This window comes from Falco rusticolus, chromosome 13 (assembly GCF_015220075.1).
Source record: "Falco rusticolus isolate bFalRus1 chromosome 13, bFalRus1.pri, whole genome shotgun sequence".
In the NCBI taxonomy this organism is placed as follows: domain Eukaryota; kingdom Metazoa; phylum Chordata; class Aves; order Falconiformes; family Falconidae; genus Falco; species Falco rusticolus.
In genome coordinates this window covers 6,007,977-6,028,064 of record NC_051199.1, presented here as the reverse complement: position 1 = coordinate 6,028,064, position 20,088 = coordinate 6,007,977, and the positions used below count along the sequence as shown (strand labels likewise).

At 41.7% G+C, this 20,088-nt stretch overlaps 1 protein-coding gene across 2 annotated transcripts; it reads right to left on the bottom strand.

The window, feature by feature from the left end:
* Positions 1–334: 334 nt before the first annotated feature.
* Positions 335–16,219, bottom strand: LOC119156745 (claudin-15-like). Of its 2 annotated transcripts, XM_037407026.1 has the most exons (6): positions 16,114–16,219; positions 15,413–15,688; positions 6,583–6,747; positions 6,351–6,432; positions 2,966–3,076; positions 335–1,582 (listed from the first exon to the last, which is right to left on the bottom strand). In XM_037407026.1, exons 2-6 carry the CDS (start codon positions 15,630–15,632, stop codon positions 1,483–1,485), a joined length of 678 nt encoding a protein of 225 aa, XP_037262923.1. In that variant the 5' UTR covers positions 15,633–15,688; positions 16,114–16,219; the 3' UTR covers positions 335–1,482. The 2 variants fall into 2 exon arrangements, with proteins under 2 accessions (XP_037262923.1, XP_037262924.1); XM_037407027.1 differs by lacking the exons at positions 15,413–15,688; positions 16,114–16,219 and adding an exon at positions 10,898–11,197.
* Positions 16,220–20,088: the final 3,869 nt, after the last annotated feature.

Genomic DNA, 20,088 nt, shown 5'->3' with positions numbered 1-20,088 from the left:
GGAGTTCAGCTCCCACCAGGCAAGTTAAGTCCCTTCTCAGCTTCTGAAATTATTTTCCAAAATACCAAAGGAATTCTTTTAAAAACAGTAGTTGATGGTGGAGGGCAGAAGATGACACTAGCAATCTAAAAGTAACCCTAACTCCTTCTAGCTTTACTTACTAAGCCTGACGAGATCTGTCAGTGGCCAATTCACGCCTTAATGTGTCAGTTTTACAAGTCAGCTGTATCTGCACGCAAGCAAGGTGGCGAAATCATTTCTGTAAAGACTGTTTGCAGGTTGCCCTGTGAAATTATCTATTGGGATATCAAGGAAGCTGCATGAAACTTCTAGATCAGGCTACAGTGATGTTTATCACAAGACATTAAAAGCAGAGAGAAGGTATTTTGTTGAACTGTATTAATACATTTGTAATTTAAAAGGGACAAGTTACGAAACCTGTGAACCTGCAGTGTTAAATTCCAGTCCACGTTGCTCAAAACATCAATACGAAGCAGAGTTACCTCATCGTCATCTAAGTGCTTAAACAAGGCAAACATATGCTCCTGCCAGTGGTGTGGTTTAAGGCAGAATTTCTAATGATGAAACAATGACGAGGATAAAGCCACTGGGGAATTACATGGATTAGACAATTCAGATGCAGTAGAAGTTCCCAAAGTCAAAGATTGTTCAAAGTTAAAACAGAATTATTTTAAAAGCTGAAAACATAGAAATAAAAATTAAAAAAATGGGCTATCCTCTTCTTAGTTATCACAAGGCATTTTTGGACCAGATGCTTTCTCCACTCCCAGCTGTGTTTGGTTCATTCTGTACCATTTGTCTTTGCTATCTGCATTACAGCCAACAGGAAATTTGTTGCACATCTGCAGATTTGGAGGTGAGTGGTTGTAAGGAAATTTTTTGTAGCTTTTATAAAGCTCAACTATCATAGATAATATGAATTTCAGTAAAACATGAGACTTCAACCCCATAGTATATAGAGTATATCCTTATTAATGGCCAGGATACCACTCATCCAAAAATCTGTTTCAGTTAGTCTGTGGAATAAAGTTTATTTCCTGCCAGAAGCAAAAGCTGCTACATAAAAGTAGGAAGCTGAACAGTAATGCAAACACAATACATTTCTATCGGTGAGGCATATTAACTTGCAGTCAGCTACAGCATAACAGTTCCGCATTTCTGAGTCAGCTGAAATAAAACAGTTGCTTTTGATTGCCAGGATACACCGCACTCTGTGGTTAAATTTTACCAGACTTCTCAACGCGCAGCAAACCTTCATGCCTCAGGATTTCACATCACAGCATTTTTTGTTGAAAACCATTCCTGGAAAACCATTCTTATTTACACTGAAAACTATACTCCTCCTTGTACTGCTCCAAATTAAGATGAAAGATTGCAACTTGGAACTGGAACCCTGGAAGTAGTTCACTTCTTTATTCGAGTTCACAACCTGCTAACATTACAAGCGACGTGCAAGCAAGTTTAGACGTACTCCTTGTTGCTTATGACTGTCTCAGAGTTGCTGGTGTAAATGCGCTGCTGATGAGGTGCCTGGCCTGCTGTATATGTGTATTTGTTGCGACTGTAAATTAAGAAGAAAAAAAAAGATAAAAAATAATAAGTACTACACACCTGTCCACTGCTTCAGATACTTAGGAAGTTACTCATTTAAGTCCCTAGCCATCCCACCAATAGCTTCACAAAGGTGCAGAAATTAGAGGCCCATCAGTCTCATCAGCCTTATAGCTAAGGGGAAAGAGGTGAGCTCTTGGACAGGCAGCACAGCCATCTCTCTTGTAACCAGAAACAGACGGGATCCCTAACTCACATGTGCTCTTCCTCATGGCGATTTAGTCAAGTCCCTAAAGCAGAAAAGAATCTAGACCTTAATGCCTTTGTGCAAGCTGCAGTTTTTAAGACAGAGATCAAGATGGTGCGAAAGGAAAACAGAAGTGTCTTCAGCCAACCCCTTCAGCTGTCATTTTTCATGTTGCGCTTCTATTTCATACATCAGTTTTACCTGATTTTCAGGATATTTGGTACTTTGTATCAAAGTATGGTGAGCAAGATCTAAAGTCCAACATGGCTGATGAAATATTACCATAAAAGTTAATGGCTTCAGATTAGGCAATGGAGTACCAGAGGAACACTCTCACGTATTATGTTTTTTGACATAACTTTCTTAAGATTAAATACAGCAGCAGCAAGCATGCTCCTTCCTTCCACGTTATCATTCTTTCAGGCTTAGCCAGTACAGCTCCAAGTCATTTGGGTTCTTCTGGGTATATATGGACCTCTGTTATTTCTGACAATTTCATCCCTCTCCTTCAGAAAGGGACCTTCTGTATGTGTGAATAATTTAAAATTGAAAAAAAAAAAATCCAGGCACGGTTAAATACTGAGGCCAGAAATCTCAACTTTTCTGATTTGCTGCGCAACAAGACGTTTCCATAAGAAACAAGGAAAAAAGCCTATGCGGCTAATGATCAATTGGATATGCATTGGGAAGGAAATGACATTACGCTTTCTGCAAATTCAATGGCGCTTGAGTATTTCCATAGTAGTGAGTATTGCAGAGACACTTGAATATAATATAAGACACTATCTTTTTTTATATACTTTTTCTTTGCCAATAAGTTTGCTTTTTCAATGTTCATTTTCATTATGTCTATCTTAGAACCATCAGCAGTACCCAGGATTACCAAACACTAGTTATAGGTGACCACTGATGGCAAAGTATCAACAACTACACTGTCTAGGAGGTACAAGTATTTGGTACGGCATCCCCTGCCATCACAAGTCTGTGAAATGCCAAAGCACTGAATTAATAGGTACAATTTCCTCTTTGTACTTTATATGGCTACAGGCTTATACCAGGCAAGTGGGGAGAGAAAGAGCACAGCATACAGGTAGAAAATGGTACCTATTTGACAGCTACTATTTCAAATGACAAATCCAAGGTTACCTGTAATCCTGTTTTTTCTTCCCTTTGCAAGAACAAGTCAGTAAGATCCCACCAAGCATATAAAGAACAGATCCAGCCCAGCCTAAGTACAGAGCATCTCCTAATTCATACCTGAAACAGGAAACATTTTATGGAAACAGCATATAACAGGATCACAAAGCCATTATTTTCAACTGAGTCGTAAGGTGCACAAATCATGCAAAACCAAATTCTAGCCTGCAGAGAAATCAGCTAACTGAGAGGTACTTAAACAGATAAGAGAACAGATGTGTCTTTGTGTCTGTTCAGTAAAACTCTTAGATGTATATTTAAGTGCTTTGCCAAATTAGCAGCAGTACAGGCAGTACTAAGCAACATAAAGATAAGTAACAATAAATACTTGCATATATTTAATAAATTGCTGATAATAAATGATAATAATATATTTTTTGTGCAGGCCACGACACTTATTTTGCCATTGTATCAGCTGTGCCACTGAAGTCATTTTGTGAAACTGAATGAGTCAGACCTTACTGTCTATGTCATAAAAAAAGGCTAAACATAGAAACCATAGAAATCAGCTTTCTATAGACACAATGCAAGATCACCTACAAGTAGCTATTTGTATAGGGCTAGTTTTCAAACTTCTGTGTCCTAAAGAATATTCAGCACTCTCTGTGGTTATATGTCTGGAATACATTTATGAATAATCCCAGGCTGGAAAAGAAAAGAATAGTTCCCCATTTTACTGTATGTCCTGGTTTCAGCTGGACAGAGTTAATTTTCTTCTTAGTAGCTGGTGCAGTGCTGTGTCTTGGATTTGGTGTGAGAACAATGCTGACAGCACACTGATGGTTTTAGTTTTTACTGGGTAATGTTTATACTAAGTCAAGGACTTTTTGGTTCCTTGGGCCCTGCCAGCGAGAGGGCTGGAGGGGGACGGGAAATTGGGAGGGGACACGGCCAGGACAGGTGACCCAAACTGGCCAAAGGGATATTCCATGCCATATGATGACATGCTGCGTATATAAGCTGGGGGAAGAAGAAGGAAGGGGGGGACATTTGGCATTATGGCGTTTGTCCTCCCGAGTACCTGTTACACGTGCTGGAGCCCCGCTGCCCGGGGGATGGCCGAACACCTGCCTGCCCATGGGCAGTGGGGAACGAATTCCTTGTTTTGCTTTGCTTGTGTGTGCGGCTTTTGCTTTCCCTGTTAAATTGTTCTTATCTCAACCCTTGAGTTTTACATTCCTTTCCGATTCTCCTCCCCATCCCTCTGGGTGAGGGGGAGTGAGCAAGTGGCTGCGTGGTGCTGGGTTGCTGGCTGGGGTTAAACCACAACACTGTACAAAATCTTTCAGGAAACCCCCAAGTCCAGTCCAAGAAATCCACTGACAATGAATTTGACCCAAAGACTAGACACAACTGAGCCTGGGAAAGTCTGGCAGGAGTTTCACAAAAAAAGGCAAGCAAGTTTTTATATTCAAATACTATATCCACAATACAGCTGGACCTCTGTGGTCTGAGATGCCTAACGTAACGGCAAAATAAGTGTCATGGACTGCGTAGAAGGTATACTGAAACCATGTATGTGGCGTTTTTTTCCACTTGCAAACACAAAATTGTTATTCAAGTGTCAAAGTTTCTTAGTCCAGAATTAATTGCTAACAGGAAGATTCACACAGGGTCACTGCTTTTCATGTTCTCATCGCACACTGGAGCCACAAGGTCTCCGCTGTTCTAGGCAATTCCCAAACATGGAACAAGGAGATAATCATTATCTCAAAAAAACAGGAGTGCAAGTTGCTGGAGGAATACTAAGGAACAATCAGCGAGTGTTGTCCAGTGTGTGCAAACATCTCTGCTCACCAGTCACCTGTAGACAGGAATGCTGTAGATGTCATACCAAAGGAAAGTATATGGGAGGGCTCTGCAGAACTTTGGTTGCCTTCACAGCTGTATGAGAAGTTCCTCTAAGAATTACAGGAGGTCAACTTTACTAATTTGCTTAAGTCAGGCCAAAAAAATGCAAGCTGAAAAAATAGATCTGTCACTCTCTTAAGAGTGAGGATCAATACTGACCTGCAATTGAATTTAAACATGTCTCACTGAGTTCAAGGAGCACAAACTTCCTCAAGAGCATGTCTGGCTTTACCAATGATCAAAGTTAATTCACTAAGAACTGCTTAGTGTATTGATAGCCTTAAACATGAAGTTTAGATATTAAAAAAAAAAAGATTTCTTTAGCTACTGAATGCAAACAATCTGGTAACTGATTAACATGCATTGATGTTGAAGCCCCAGAGCTGTACCAGGTAACTATAAAACTCGCCAACTATCCCACTAACTGAAATTCCTTATCAACAGTTGTTTCAGTCCTCTAACGTATTTATTACCCTTCGCATAATTCTCTCAAGAGGATATAAAACAACAAAAAGTATTCACAAGTGCAATTTCTTTGTAAGTGCTTCTTTGAAAACACAAGGAAAACTGACAAACATCCAAAGCAATTGCCTAAAGTACTTTGATTGATAACAAAGCACTTCACCTCTGACTTCCCTGAATTGATTCTCAGGAGGAAGCTTACAAAACACTTCAAACATGATCCTAGCAACTAAAGATTTGTAGTTTACTGATCTAAAAAGTATACATTCAGTAGAGGTACTGGCAAATTAGAAATGTTCCTGTTCCCCCAAACCAGCTCTCTCATGTTCCACAGACAATATATGACATTTCCCTGTCCCTTTTTCCCCCTCGCTGAAGGAGAGGCCCGGTCACCTCTACCCTTGTTCCTCATTGCTAAGTGTGGCACCTAGATAAGGTGCTGTAAGCAGGCATTTGGTTTTGAAGACTGTTGGGTTTATATTGGACAAGAATAAGGGCATTTATGCCTCGGAACTTGTTTGTGCACAACTGTATGGGCTGAAAGTCCCACCAGCTGCGCCTCATTTTAATTCGTAAGAAGGCAAACAAGAGTTGAGCTGTTAATATGTAGTGAAAAATATGTTTTTACTTCTTTAAGACAATCAGCATGCTTCAATGACGTTTCTCAGCTATCTGCAGGTCACTAGTACACAACTGACGCTGGTTTCTGTATGTTTTTTTCATTTGCTTGTACATCTATGGCATTGTATTCTAGCCATAACTAGAATTCTTTACCTCTTTTGGTCTAAATGCCAAAGAAAATATAAGACTAACCTTTTCTTCTTCATAGAATTGAGATGTGCACTTTAATGAGTCTCACAAGAAAATGTAAACACAGTACAGAAACCCCTCAGCTGGGGGGTTTATATTCCACACACAGTCACTAAACCTTGGAGAACTCTCCTCCCTCCCCACCAACATCTCTTGGTGCAGCTGCCTGTAAACACGATGGGACTTTGGTATGACAGATCTATCAACTTACTTGGTTCCAGCATACAATGGGTCAAAAAACTGAGCGGTAACCATCGCAGCATACCAAGAAATAGCCACCATGGAGCAGAGACCTACCAGGAAAAGTTAAAAAGCACACGGATGAGTGATTCCTTTAATGGCTATAACAGCTTCAAACCAAGAGCAAGTGTTCATTTCATTTAGTCTAGCTGTGAAAGCAATACAAAGTATTGATAGCATTCTCATTTCAGCCTCGATATTACCTCCTAAAATAAAGAGAAATCCTCCCGTGACAGCAAACTTCATTTTTCCATCTTCATCGCTCAACCCAACGTTTGTGCACTTCAAACCAAGCAGCGAGAGTACTGTAGCTATGAATCCCAAAAGGATGGAAGTAATCATCAAGGCACGGCATGCCTGAATATGAGCTAAGACAGAAAAAGAGAAAAACAAATCAGGTTCTATACAGAAATTAAATTAATCTTGTGCTGAAAAAATAGAAGTGATTAGAGAGAGTGATGAAATTAATAGGAGTAATGAGTGAATCTTGTTCATTATTTGGTTCAAAGAAGGTTCCAAACCCTGGAGTGTTTAGCCTTCAAGTCAATCAGATTTCAGAGCTGAACCACACTTACACTTTATAAGCTCAGTAAATCCTCTTGGGCCTTTAGTAAATCCTGAAAAATTATAGCAAGCCCTTCACAGTATACATGTGTTGAGTCCTGTGGAAAACGTGTAGCGGCATAGATGGTCATTTACAGGAGCAGAAATAAGCCTCCTACTCCCAAGTCCTGGTGCCTTCCTTACACCTGAACAGCTGAGCGCAGAGGACACCTCTGAACCCACGCCTAGCCAAGATGTGTGGGGCTCTGGCACTACAGAGGCACTGGAAAAACGTGGCAGCTTTGCTGCTTCCAGCAAGAGATGGGAAAGAAAGTGCTCGAGTTAGCAGTGCACTTTAAACTCCGAGTCAGGGTAACGAAGAGGAGACGAGCGGATCGGGAAGCTGCAGCACTCCTCCCGAGGACACACTCCCGTGGAGAGGTTACAGCTGCTGAGGGCACCTTGCAGAATTTGGTGTGCTGACAGTTCTGCATCACTTTAGCTCCTGGTCTTCACATGGAGGTAGCAACTGCACAAACACCAGGACTAGATTCTTAACCAGCCTAAGGAGGAAGGTCAGACAGGGACTTCAGGCTCCTTTAAAATGACACCCTGGCTTTGGCAGGTTACGGGTCGAATGGCACTTTGGCACCTTTATTATGAGATAAACGTGCCAAGTGTCATCAATCCAGCAGGTCTTGGCTGCTAACTTTGTTGCACTTGATGATCTTAAAGGTCTTTTCCAACTTAAATGATTCTAACCACACAACAAAAGGGTCTGAACTGGTCGACATCTGGACAGTTGCAATGTTGATGTTAACGCTCAAGCTCTTGCTCCTTGGTCACCTCTGTGTCCTCCATGTTAACCTACTCTCTGGCTCTGTAGTGCAGTGAGCCCATAACACTCCAGACAACAAAAATCAGGCACAGAAACAGGAGGCAAAGTGATAGACTCACACTCGGACTCAGCGGGGTGTATAGCTTTATGTGGCTTAAGATTACTGGTCCTGCAAGCTTAGGAGTTATCAAAGACAGTAATAAGCAGTCGTGAGAGAAATACACAGAATTTAAGGATAACACTTGAGGAATTAATGTATTGTCAAGCACTGATTTTAAAATTTTCAGGGGAAAAAAATCTGACTAATAAAAGTGAAAAGACCCTTCCAAGTACCACTAACAGTCAAGGCATTTCCCTGCAAAAGATGCTGTTAGGACAAGCACTCAAGTCCACTGCTGCTTTCTAGTTGGGGATCTTACACCATGGCAGCAGGAATTACCCATAGCAGGGACCCAACGACTTACATTTCAGGTCTCTGGGACTCCTGCAGTATGAGATGGGACTCCCCATGTCCTTCCCAGCCACACAAGCGTACCCTCGGGCTAACTGCTTGCAAGCCAATGGCTGTATTATTTTAACAGAAAAGATTTCATACCATACCCTCTTTGTCCCGCAATATGATAACCTCAGCAACCTTAACTGAGAAGATTACTTCACAGTCCAGAAATCTCATTTTTTTGTTGTTTTCAACTTAAAAATGATTTTATTGAACAAGATACAAAGTCAGTTCATTTTTAGCAATTAATACTAATTGTAAGAAATTATTCCAAAATTGTGTCATTGGAAGAAAAACCTTTGGAACATTGACAAGTGGGGGGGGGGGGGGGGGATGGGGAGGGGAAGATAGTTTAAAAAACATTTAGCAGGTAAATAATGTTTTTATACCAAATGTTTAATCTAGCTGTGACTAGATGGCTACTGCTAGCTATACATAGTAGCCAGTGAATCTTATGCAGTATTGCTTTTAAAAAGATCCTCACTTCAAACATTTGTGATTTGGACTAATGGCTTGCTGAATTCAAAAGCTTTAAATCTCTTTCAGAGAACCACATCTGATATTTCCCATGCACAAAACAAAAACCAGAGGTACACCACACAGTTCAGCTGCCAATAAGGAAAAACCTTCATGGAAAATCTTCACTGTCCTTCTGATGAGAGGTAACAAACACTCCTGTTTTTTCCCCTACCACCGATCCCTGGCATCTTCTGCTGCAGCAGTTTCAGTTAAGCTTCTAAACAGCAATTTGAAACACACCTAAACTGGCCACGATTGTTTTTAGTCTGCTTTGGCTCATATCTGCAAGTGCTACAGAGATTTCTTGGAGGTCCCACTGTTTGCTCAGCCCTCTTTGCTACCAACCCCACTTTCTTCCTCTTTCCTTGTTTCCCTAACTGCCCTTGCCCTCTTGGCTTTTTCTACAATTCAGTGTCTTCTAAATTGTTTCTTTTCCAGTTCTCCTTTCTAAATCCCTTTTTTCTCTACAATTCTGCAAGCTGCTTTTACCTTCCCTTTCCCCCTGCCTACACCTCTCAAACATACTGCCATCTTCTCAACAGCCCAACTGATGTCTTCAACTGATGAAATTTAATCTTCGGAAATTCACTTCCAGAGCCTGACGTATTCATTTGCTTTCTGTCTGGCCTCATTTTTTTCCTTCCTGTCTCCATGTTGTTACCTGCAGTTTTCAATTAGCCTTGCTGTTGCTTGCATTTGTTTCTCTTTTGCTTAAGCACATCTACTCACGATTCTCTTTTCTGCACCCCCCACCCCCAGCCCCATTTCTTTAAAACCCACTTTTTTCTCAGCAGGTCCAAGATGTTGACCTGATGTGGCCCCGTTGCCCACATGTGCACACACGGGAGCTCTGTGGCACTCTCAGAGCAACACTCCGTGTAAATACATCAATGACAAGATGCTGCCCAGAGTCAGCAGCAGTGTTATGAACCAGCCCTTGCAGTGGTTTAGACATGAACCAAATGCACACTCACATAAGCACTCTGCAGAGGATAATGTCCGATGGACATGATCCTGCTATCACTGAGTCTAAGAAGTTTAAATAGGGTTATGTTCCTCTTAATACACACATGCATTTTAAAACCAATTGTTAGATAACACTGAAAGATGAAAAGAACAGATTATTCCCTAAATACTGGGCATAGGCAGCTTCAGAGAATTGCTGCACTAGGGTCAGAGGGGGTCACCAACAGCAGTTTATTTCAGACTGAGAGAGAAAGTGAATTCCCACTAATCCTATATTACATATTCTTCGGATTAGGAGTATCCTCCTACCTATTTAGTTTAGCTGCCTCCCAATATAGATTGAATAAGTAGGAAGGCATTTTTATTCTGGGATAATTATTCTGGGAATAATTCTGGGAATTATTCAAGACTAATTAAAACTAGCTTTACTGTCTATAAACATGCTCACTATCCAAAGAACATTGCCTTAGTTGAGCATTTGAGGACAATCCACAGTTCTGCTGACAACTGAGACAGAGTACAGGAGCCAGCAGATCTAAATTTCCTGATATTTAGAACAACATCCAAGAAGACATTAGTTGCCAAGTATATTAATTTATAACGTATACTCATTGTATAACCTATAATATAGTATGTTATGATTATGTTATGAAATGTATAACATATACTCTTTGTATTTCTTGCTTTATGTATGGTGTTCAGTCTCAACACCCAAAACCCACTACCACATCTTAGTTACAAATAGTATTTCCTAACTATTATGTGAAAAACTCCAGCTACAGTACATTAGCTAGCAAGTATTGCAAAAGAAGGCCTGTACAAGAATTCCAAATAAACATGGAACTGTCATAAAATGTGTTCAAAAATGTCATCCTACTAATTCCTCCTACAAGATGCTAGAAAAGAGATTACACCATATTTGAAATGCCTATTAAAATAAATGTCTGATCAAACAACTTCATTTGCCTTACTTTATAGCCTTTCCTAATGTGCTTGACACAGTCTGCTGCTGAAGAGATTTTTATTACTACAACCCACAACGTCCTTCTTGGCCAATTATTTTCCAGTACCACTAGACTACTGAAACAAAAGCCTTACTACTTTTTTTCCAACAAATTTTTAAGCAACAGAAACAAGACTGCGTGAAGTCACGTACCAGGCAGTGCAAGCATAGAGTCAAAATCTCTGCAGTTGGATACTCCAGTGCTGTCTTCTGCACAGCTCTTCCACAGGTTTTCAAATAATGTAGACGTTGTGATCACACTACCATGTATACTGGAGACTTTCCAGTAATTATTCGGCAAAGTAGCTCCAATAAGTGCCCACCCACTCAAGCACAAAAGAAAACCAACAATTTCCAATGCAGCAGTCATGCTTGTGACTAGTAACAGTTAAATATCCCTATAATTAGATTACAATCAACTGAAGCCTTTCAGAAGCCTCCTTGCTGTTTTATCTCTGGGTTTCACTCCAAAATGAGGCTACCTTTGCTCTTTGCTCAACCCCAGAGATAAGGCTTACAGTGCATGACAATAAGAAATGGGAGCAGTTCATGATAAAGATATTAACTTTTTTTTTTAAATGACAATATTAATTCTTTTCCTAATGGGAAGTGACAAAATGAGCCTATTCTTAGTCTCAGCCTAGAAAGTCCAGCCAGTATTTCTGCAAAATATCTTCTAAGAGTGATAATATTGGCAAATACTTTATTTCTCTCCCTCCTCTGAAGTCAGCTAGGGTTTACACAGGTTAAAATTGTTTGTAATTTTGTTATTGATCTCAAATCAAAAAGTTTTACTGTGTTATTTTCTTGATGACTCAAGTATTAACAAGCTTGAGAATGGGAACATTATTCTATTGCTAGAAAATCTAATGCATTTTTTTGAGTTATGGTCATAAGTAATCCATAGCAACTGTACTGCCAACTTCTTTCAGGAAGGTTAAGTCTGTGGATGACTGGTTTCCATTAATATTTTACAGTCTATTGATCTATAGTTAAACACATTGAGTCTTAAAAATAGTCCCAGTTACAGTGGAATACAATTGTAATAATCTATGTTTCACAGAAATGAAATATAAGGGAATGAATGAGACAGTGTAACAGATGTATCTCAAAGGAATAAAATGATGAAGGAAAACAGCTATCTGAAAAATAATACATATCAGCTGATGGCGTCTGTTTGCCAGAATATCTTAGTATTTTAAAAACGCCTATTCTAGGCGAAGTAGAAGTATGTTAGACTTGGTTTACTTGCTTCTGTTCTTGACTAGACAAAGTCATAGACTCAATTCACATCACCCACTAATGTTAATACCTTAAACTGCTTGTGTATCCAAATGGGGTTAACCCTCTTTTGCAGCGATAACCTGCTCTTATCTCCAGGAAATGGAGTCAGAGTTTCTTCATAAAATAATTCTGCTATGATGCAACATGGTAACAGTTGCAGCATTTACACAAAGACTACCAGAAGGATTAGCCATTGAGAGAGGCACAACTTGCCCATAACAGGTATATGTTTGGGGTTTTTTTGTTTTGCTTTTCCAAAATTCACTGGCGACTTAAAGAGCTGATGCTGTAGGTTGGCAGGTTCAGCTGCAAAAGGATGCTACAGTGCCACCATGACATTTTTGCTCCTTTGGTAGCCAAGAGAATCGCTGGCACTGATTTAAATAAGGACAGATTTGGCAGCACAGCCAGTGTGATCCTGTGCAGCTCTACACTTGCAGTCCTTTAAAAAACCTAGATGGTGTGTTAGGTAAGAATCATTATTCTCCAGTGACTTTTACTGAATTCCCTCCTTCTGCTAAGTCACTGCAATTTGAAAAAAGATGGCATACTAAAATGAACACACTGTACCAGCGTAATGGAGTATCTGCATACCATTTAAAGCCCTTCAAAGAGTTTCAATTTAATTTACCCATACATAGGTGCTACCCTGGTTACCTCAGCAATCACCTCTGCTGACAGCACTTTCAAGGTTGAGTTTAGTTGGAACCTTGAATTAAGTGTCCCCAGATTTTATACTCTGCCAAGGATAAAAAAAAAATAATAAGAATTTCATTTCTTTAAAAAAATATCTCTTCCTAATTAAGAAAACTCTTTCAACAGGCAGTCATAAAGCACATATAAACAGAAAATATTAAACTGCAGACCTGGAATATATGAGTTTTCCTGGATGGCACCAGGCATTTTTAATCATTCCACTGAGGAAATCACTCTCCGGTGGTGCTGAAGAACACAGGGTTATTCTTCACTAAATTTCTTAAACTATGGTTTGGTAAGCAGTGGGCATAAAAGAAAATGCTGCCTTGCAGAAGGCGCTACCATCAGCAGTGTAGAAGAGTTGGTGTTAATAGCTTCACATCAACACCACCCACAACCTGGGAATTCTCCTACAAACGTGCTCTAACCCAGTCAGGTGAACTGAATCGCCATCAACAGCTGGAAGCCTGGAAGTGTGCTTCTGGAGCACATTTCCCTGCTCTGCTTCGTTCACGAGGAAACCAATTTGCACACTCCACGACCATTCCACAATGCAAACCAAGTGCAATAAATGGGATTCATTGGAAAATTCATTACAAAATCCTGATTTAAATAAAGTGTGCCAAGATATGAACATATATGACTGCAGCAATATATGACCAAGGAGAGCAATTGCTCCTAACCCCTCTGATATTCTCAAAAACAGAGCATATTTGCATGTAATATGGTTGAGAGAGGGTTTACAGGCAGAAATAGTATTTTTAAAAATCAGAAAATTGGGAAAAAAATACTGAAAAATATTAACTTAAATGTTTGATCAGCATGAGCTGTACCTTTTTGATCAGTTCTGTAGATTTGTTCCAAGACCCAGGAATGCTGACTGAGCGTTGTAAGAAGAGAAACAGTCCTGCAACAGATAGCAACTACTCTGCAGGCAGCCACATGACATGCCCGTCAGCTAGCACGAGGAACCCTGCACTGATTTTAGGAGACATGCAGGTCTTTGAACAGCTGAAGACGATCCACCCAGCCCTGCCAGCCAGGCATCCTCTCTTCCAATTACGGGGGCCACAGGAAGGAAGGGAAGAGAATTCCTGGGAGGCAACTGCTTTGGTTCGCCCAGGAACTCTTCTGTTCCTGGGGAATATTATCTTTCCGTGTTGAGTGTAATGAAACTGTGTTTTTTTAAAAAAGGAGTCTGTCCTATATTGACTCTGCTTGTCTCCATAACAGGGCTGAAACAAGGCAGAGCTGCCACACCACCATAAGCATCCATGCCATCTTGCTACCACGTATGAGAACTGAAGGGTTGTGGGCACCATCTCATCACTCTGATTTCCAGAAATCATGTGTAAGTTTCTAGATGACATTTAGGTATCTGGTATCTACGTAGAGGAAGTCTTAGAGAGAAGCAGAATGGGTACCAGAACGGTATGAAAAGCTGACATTGTCTCTGACACGAGTAGTATGTCTAAAATCCTGGGAAGTACATGATTAGCCTTTTGAGGCTACAAATTCTGGCCTTGTTACAGGATGCTGATGCTTATGGCACCATCGTTGTGAAAGCAGATGAGGCCACCAAAGCCAGGGCCCTGAGGAAGAACCACGAATATGCTAAATCTTGACTGTTAACTCTTGAGAGTTAAACTCTTGCATTTTAGAGAACTGCCTTATGGTAAGGCAGCTCTGACTCCGGCAGAGTCCACAACAACAAGCGTTCATAGTCTGCGAGGCATGGTATTTGCGAGTTTTGAACGCTTCTTATCGAGAATAAATCAGCTGGAAAGAGTCCAGGCAAACAGCAATGGCAGTAATCAGGGATCTATAAAGCATGAAAGGCTTGAAGAAATGATTCCATTATATAATTCATAAAGTGACTGTACAATACTGGAAGTTGTAAAAGAATAAACACAAGTTCTGTTGAAGACAGAAAGCTTAACAAAATACCAGTTTTCAAAGGCTATACTGTCACTGCTTCTGCACAGTTTTCTGAGGAAAGAACTTCAATGTTAGTCCTTCCTAGTCCTTTGCCATAAAAATGGTGTTTACAGAAAGGGTTTTTTCAAATCCAAAACAATCCAAACCAATAACTTCCAGTCTCTACAAAGACAGTTCTTCTCTTTCTATTTGTAGATTAACTACTCTTCTAGCACAGTCTACCTCAGAAAACACAAAAGCATCAGTTGTGCAGATGTATTTTAATTTAAGCTGGCCACCTCTGAGAAATTCCAGAACAAATACACAGATTTAGCACAAAGTATCAAACAAGTTCTGGAATATCCAAGCAGTCCTGCCTCATACCAAAGCACAAACAAGCACCAGTGCTTATTGACCTATGATCTGCTTGTAGTTAAGAATTAGGCTGAGTAAAAGGATGCTATTTCTTCCAAAACAATATATATATTAAAAAAATCTTAGATTTGTTGTATATCACCCATATCTCTATGTCAACACAACAGAGATGGCAACAAAAGCCACAGCAGTTACTGAGCTGAATTGTAAGATGAAGCATATGGGTTTCACTGGAGCCCTTTAACCTGTCTGCATGTAGTACATGAAAAATTCTGTCCATACTAGACCCTCTGTGATAACACAGTGTATGCTGTCCAACTGTGCTAACGTGCTGCCCAGAAAGAAGGAATAAAACTACATCCCAGGATTTTATATACATATGTCACGCACACTTACTCTCTGAACTCAACATGTAGGGAAATTTTTTGCACTCTATTGATCCAAAAGCAGTCACTGCACAGTCCATCCAAAGACCTTCAGAAATCCAGTCTGCAGTAACTAGCACTGTTGCAGAGTCTGAAATTTTCCATCTGTTGGACATGGTAGTAACAAGTAAAATGGTAAATCCTGCTAAAGCCAGCAGCAATGCACAAATCTGTAGGGAAGACGATGCCATTCTTCTGACAGAAGTTGTTTTCAAAGGAGCCTCCCAAAATTTCTGGTATTAGGAACCTGTTGAAACAGTTTATACATACGGTATATGGATTTATCTTCACACAAACCTGACCTTTACAAAAACACCAAAAAGATGCCTACCTACAAAATAATTTATCATATAAGGGAACTGAAGAACTGGAATCTGAATCTCATTAAATAACTGGAAGACTTAGAATATTCTATGACATCTGAGTATATTCTTAGGAACACTTTTATTGCTGTACATGTTTACCACAAAAAAATACCAACAGAGCAAAAACAGAGGACCCAGCTGAGGAATTCTCTAACTTGAATTTGCAATGTTTCATCCATTCTTTACTTGTTTGCTAACTCAACGTTATTTACAAACTAAAACTATCAAATGCTTTAATAAATTAATCATCTCCCAATTATAATGCTTATCAATACAAATTTAAAACAAAATACATTTTGATACTCACGTTTACAGTACGTTTCTTACTTGTTTCATCTACCTTCCTGCTAGACACTAGTGTCAGCACTATGTGAGGACCAGTTTGATCAAACAAGTGAAAGCTTCGTACTGTTTAGGACCTTTCCCCCCATTCTAAAAATCAAGGACCCAGGGCCAAAGCTCTGCCCAACTGTTGCACAAAGGCTGAGGCATGGCTTTTTGCTACAGCAAAGGTTCAGTGAAATGGACGACTCAAACAAGAAAACTACAACAAAATCATGTAATTTAGTACCAAAGACGCTTAGATTAACCTGGCAACCATTGGCATATAATTTGCTGTGTCAGCACCACGGAGCTGCCCACACACCATCAGACTCCAAAGCAATACAGAGAAATATTACCATTTTCACAATTGTTTTACTTGAAAATTTGCTGCACTTGTCATCAAGACACTGTTATTATGAAAGGAGGCTTGTGTCCATATAAGATAGGCAAACAACTGAAGACAGGATTTGTTGTAACTATATGCTCTGCACTATCACTATGGGTAGGACATATGTCACTTGTAAACACAAACTTCTAATTAAAATACAACAATTTAAAATACCTTAGGTTTCAAACTGAGGAAGCTTGGGAACTAGATTTCACAAATACAGAGTAACAACCTTCCTTCACCCTGACCCAAATTCAACCATGCTATACCAGGACTGCAAGTACCACTCTAAGTGTCCTTCTGCAACCTTTAAAATGACTGTCCCACATCAATGCACCTGTTAGAGACGATACAACATCCGTGAGCTCCTCCTGTGGGTGCGTATTCCTCAACAGAAAAGTGCACATGTGGTCTGAACCTAGATGGTGACATTTCAATTCAATACACAGGGAGACGTAAAGTGGCAAGAAGAATAAACTTTGATAGCATGGTACACAATGTTTTATTTTCTAGATCTTCTTAAGACAAGCATGCAAAGAAAATCTTTACTACTTAGAAAGCAAAGCATACAGTGCTGGCATTTGAAATCTTAGGGGCCAGGGAGTGGGTCTGGTACCTCAGTGGGGACCGGGAGCCTGATGATGGGTGACATATCAATAGGCCACACAAGGCAGAAGCAGAGAGCGCTAGGGCTGCTCCTGAAATGCATGTCTCCGGTGGGTAAAACAAGGGCCAGTAAAAAAAAAAGAAGAGGGGAGAGGGGCTGTTTGCTTGTTTGAAAAAAAATCCATTTTTTCTAATTTTTTTACATTTCCCTGGCTGCATCTAAGCCCTGCAGTCAGCAATCAGAGCAGACAGACACCCATCCAGTGGATCGCATTAACAAACGAAACTGTGATCTCAGACATGCCCCGAGGCAGGACAGACCTCTGGGCTCCTGGCTGAAGTCATCTGGCAGCCCCAGAGGGCTCGGCAACCACCTTGCTGCTGTTGTTCCTCCTCTTTGCCTTCCTCTGCCCTAAGCAGCCACTCTCACTTATCCCTTCCCGACCTTGCTGCTCCCACACCAAACCCATGGGACAGCCCAGACGACACTTTATTCCCTCTGGGACACCAGTCATGCACAAGATGGCAGTCCCCATGCGATGGCAGCACTGATTTCTTACCACTCTTGTAGTTTTAACAGCAAAAGTAATGTCACAAAAATGCTTTGCTTTAACAGGGTGAGAGTTTGCTAATAGAAACCATCTGCAAATGAGAAGCCTTCAAAAGCACCTTGTTACTCCAACTGACACCACATCCATCCTCTCTTTCAATTTGCACCACGTACACCCTACCCTTCAGGACCTGATTGTTTGTACTCGCTGCCATACACTCTCACTGTTTCTAGATTTCAGATGATGGCACGACTAACAGCAAATATGCTTTGCAGCTTTCCAAAGAAGAGTGACCATAAACCAAACCCAAATAAATACATAAAGCCCAGACCATCATCCCTCACAAATTGCACGCAGAGGCTATATACAACTAAGAGCTGTAACATCAAAAAAAAAACCAAAAAAAAAACCAACCCAAAAAACCCCCCAAGCCCTGGGGGAGCTGGGGGAGAAAAAAGATCACCTTAACGTTAAAAACAGCACAGCCAAAATGTATGTGGTTTGAACAGAGCACATAAAGGGTTAACAAAAATATTTAAATCACTTAAACAAACAAATCAGTCCTGATAAAGTGTCTGGAAGTAAAAACAAGTGATAAAAGTGTCTAAACTGTAAAGTTAAAAACCTTGCACTTCTTTTTCATTTTGATACATAGAAAAACATAGACCACTGATTACAACACTGGTTTCATTTTATGCACAGATACATTTTTAACACCGGTAATATACGGTTTTGAACCTGCTAATCTGTTCTTAGTTCAAGCAAATTCTGAGGCTGACCCATGGCCACCAGCATAATCAGAAAGAGATAAAATGCAGATTTATATACAGTACTAAACCACTTAGAGTAGGCTCCCACCACAAGCTTACAGAGGTTTCCTCAGGTCAGTCTGGCCTGGAGCTGAGAAAGCAAATTCTTTCAATACTTGTTTAAAAAACCAAACCAAACCAAACAAAAAAACCACAAAACACAAATTAAAAACCAGGAACGATGTTAATTCTCTTCCTCTCCACTTCCAAACATTTTGACTTTGTAAGCGTGGTCCTGAAGTTGCTGTAACGTTAATAGTGTAATCAGGCTTATAGCCACTTGCAATGTACAAACCATTCTCATCTTGCTATTAACTTTCCCTTCACACAACGAAGGACACAGTAATTTGGGTTGGAAGGGACCGCACCGATGCCAACCTGCCACTAAAGCACAGCTTCAGTCTTGGGCCAGGTTGCCCAAGCCTCGCCCAGTCGCAACAGAGCAGCAGTCGCAATACAGCACTGCCTCGGGGCTGGAGACAGCACAGCTGCCCTCCCACCCAGTGTGTTCCTCACACCCACGCACAGCTTTTCCTGCTGCAACATAGGGCTGCTGCCTCTCGTCCCCCCCACACCTCTGTGATAAACCACTCTTTAGTCAGCAGCCTGACTGATAAACCACTCTTTAGTCAGCGGCCTGACTGATAAACCACTCTTTAGTCAGCGGCCTGACTTCGGCAGCCCTGCACTCTGGAGGCCCAGGCACAGCTGGCGCCTGTGCTGCTTGGCTGTCTCATCAAGTATCTCCACAGCACTGCAGATAACCGGACAGGGGCATGCAACTTCTTGAAACTTACAAACCACACTTTATTTTCAAAGCAAGCAGGCCTGTTTTCTTTCTCTGCTTAGTTATAGGGGTGCCTTGGTGTTTACAGCACCGGCTGGGCAGGGACTGCTCGGTGCCAGCATGACACCTCACCAGCCCTGCAGGCAGGAAGATGGCAGAGCAGCACAGCGCCCATGCCTAGGAGCCCCGGCTGGTGGCACAGGGAGCACGGCACACCTGGGGGCACCCAGCGCAGGCGAGCACGGCCAAGAAGCCCAAGGAGCTGCGGGGCGTGAGTGGGGCCATGCACAGCAGGCAATGGGCAGGCCGGGCAGAGGAGGCAGAGGAGCAGACACGGCGAGGCGCGGTGGGGTGAAGTGCAGCAACACGGCAGAGCAAGGCGAGGCTGAGGCTGCAGCCCCAGCTGCCTCCCTGCCTCCTGGGCCGCGGCAGGCTGAGCTCTGCATTAGGAGACAGGCTCTGTATATTCCAGAGGGCTTCTAGAAAAAGAATATATCAAGACCATGGAAACCCCCAATGGCATGGCGCCAAGGCTAGCCGCCGACGGAGCACGGCGGCAAAGAGCTGCCACGCTCATCATGGCGGCCACAGGGGCTCGCGGCGCCACGCCCGCTATGGCGGGGCAGTGCCGGGGTGACCCTCTCGACATGGCGGCCGGGCCAGGACGCGGGGCGGATCCGACCCGCTGCCGGCCGTGCCCCCCGTCCCGGCACGGCGCCGGGAGCCCCGCGGGCGCCCACCGTGCTGAGCGGCCTGGCGGCGCGGAGGAGCCCCGGGGCCGCCCCGGGGGGTGTGAGCGAGCGGCTGCCCCGGCCCC

Coding starts and splice junctions, on each gene's coding strand:
- LOC119156745 (XM_037407026.1), bottom strand. CDS start 15,632: ATGGCATCGTCTTCCCTACAGATTTGTGCATTGCTGCTGGCTTTAGCA. Junction 6,748..15,412: donor CTACATGTTGAGTTCAGAGA/GTAAGTGTGCGT, acceptor TTTCTGTCTTAG/CTCATATTCAGGCATGCCGT. Junction 3,077..6,350: donor CCATTGTATGCTGGAACCAA/GTAAGTTGATAG, acceptor TTCCTGTTTCAG/GTATGAATTAGGAGATGCTC.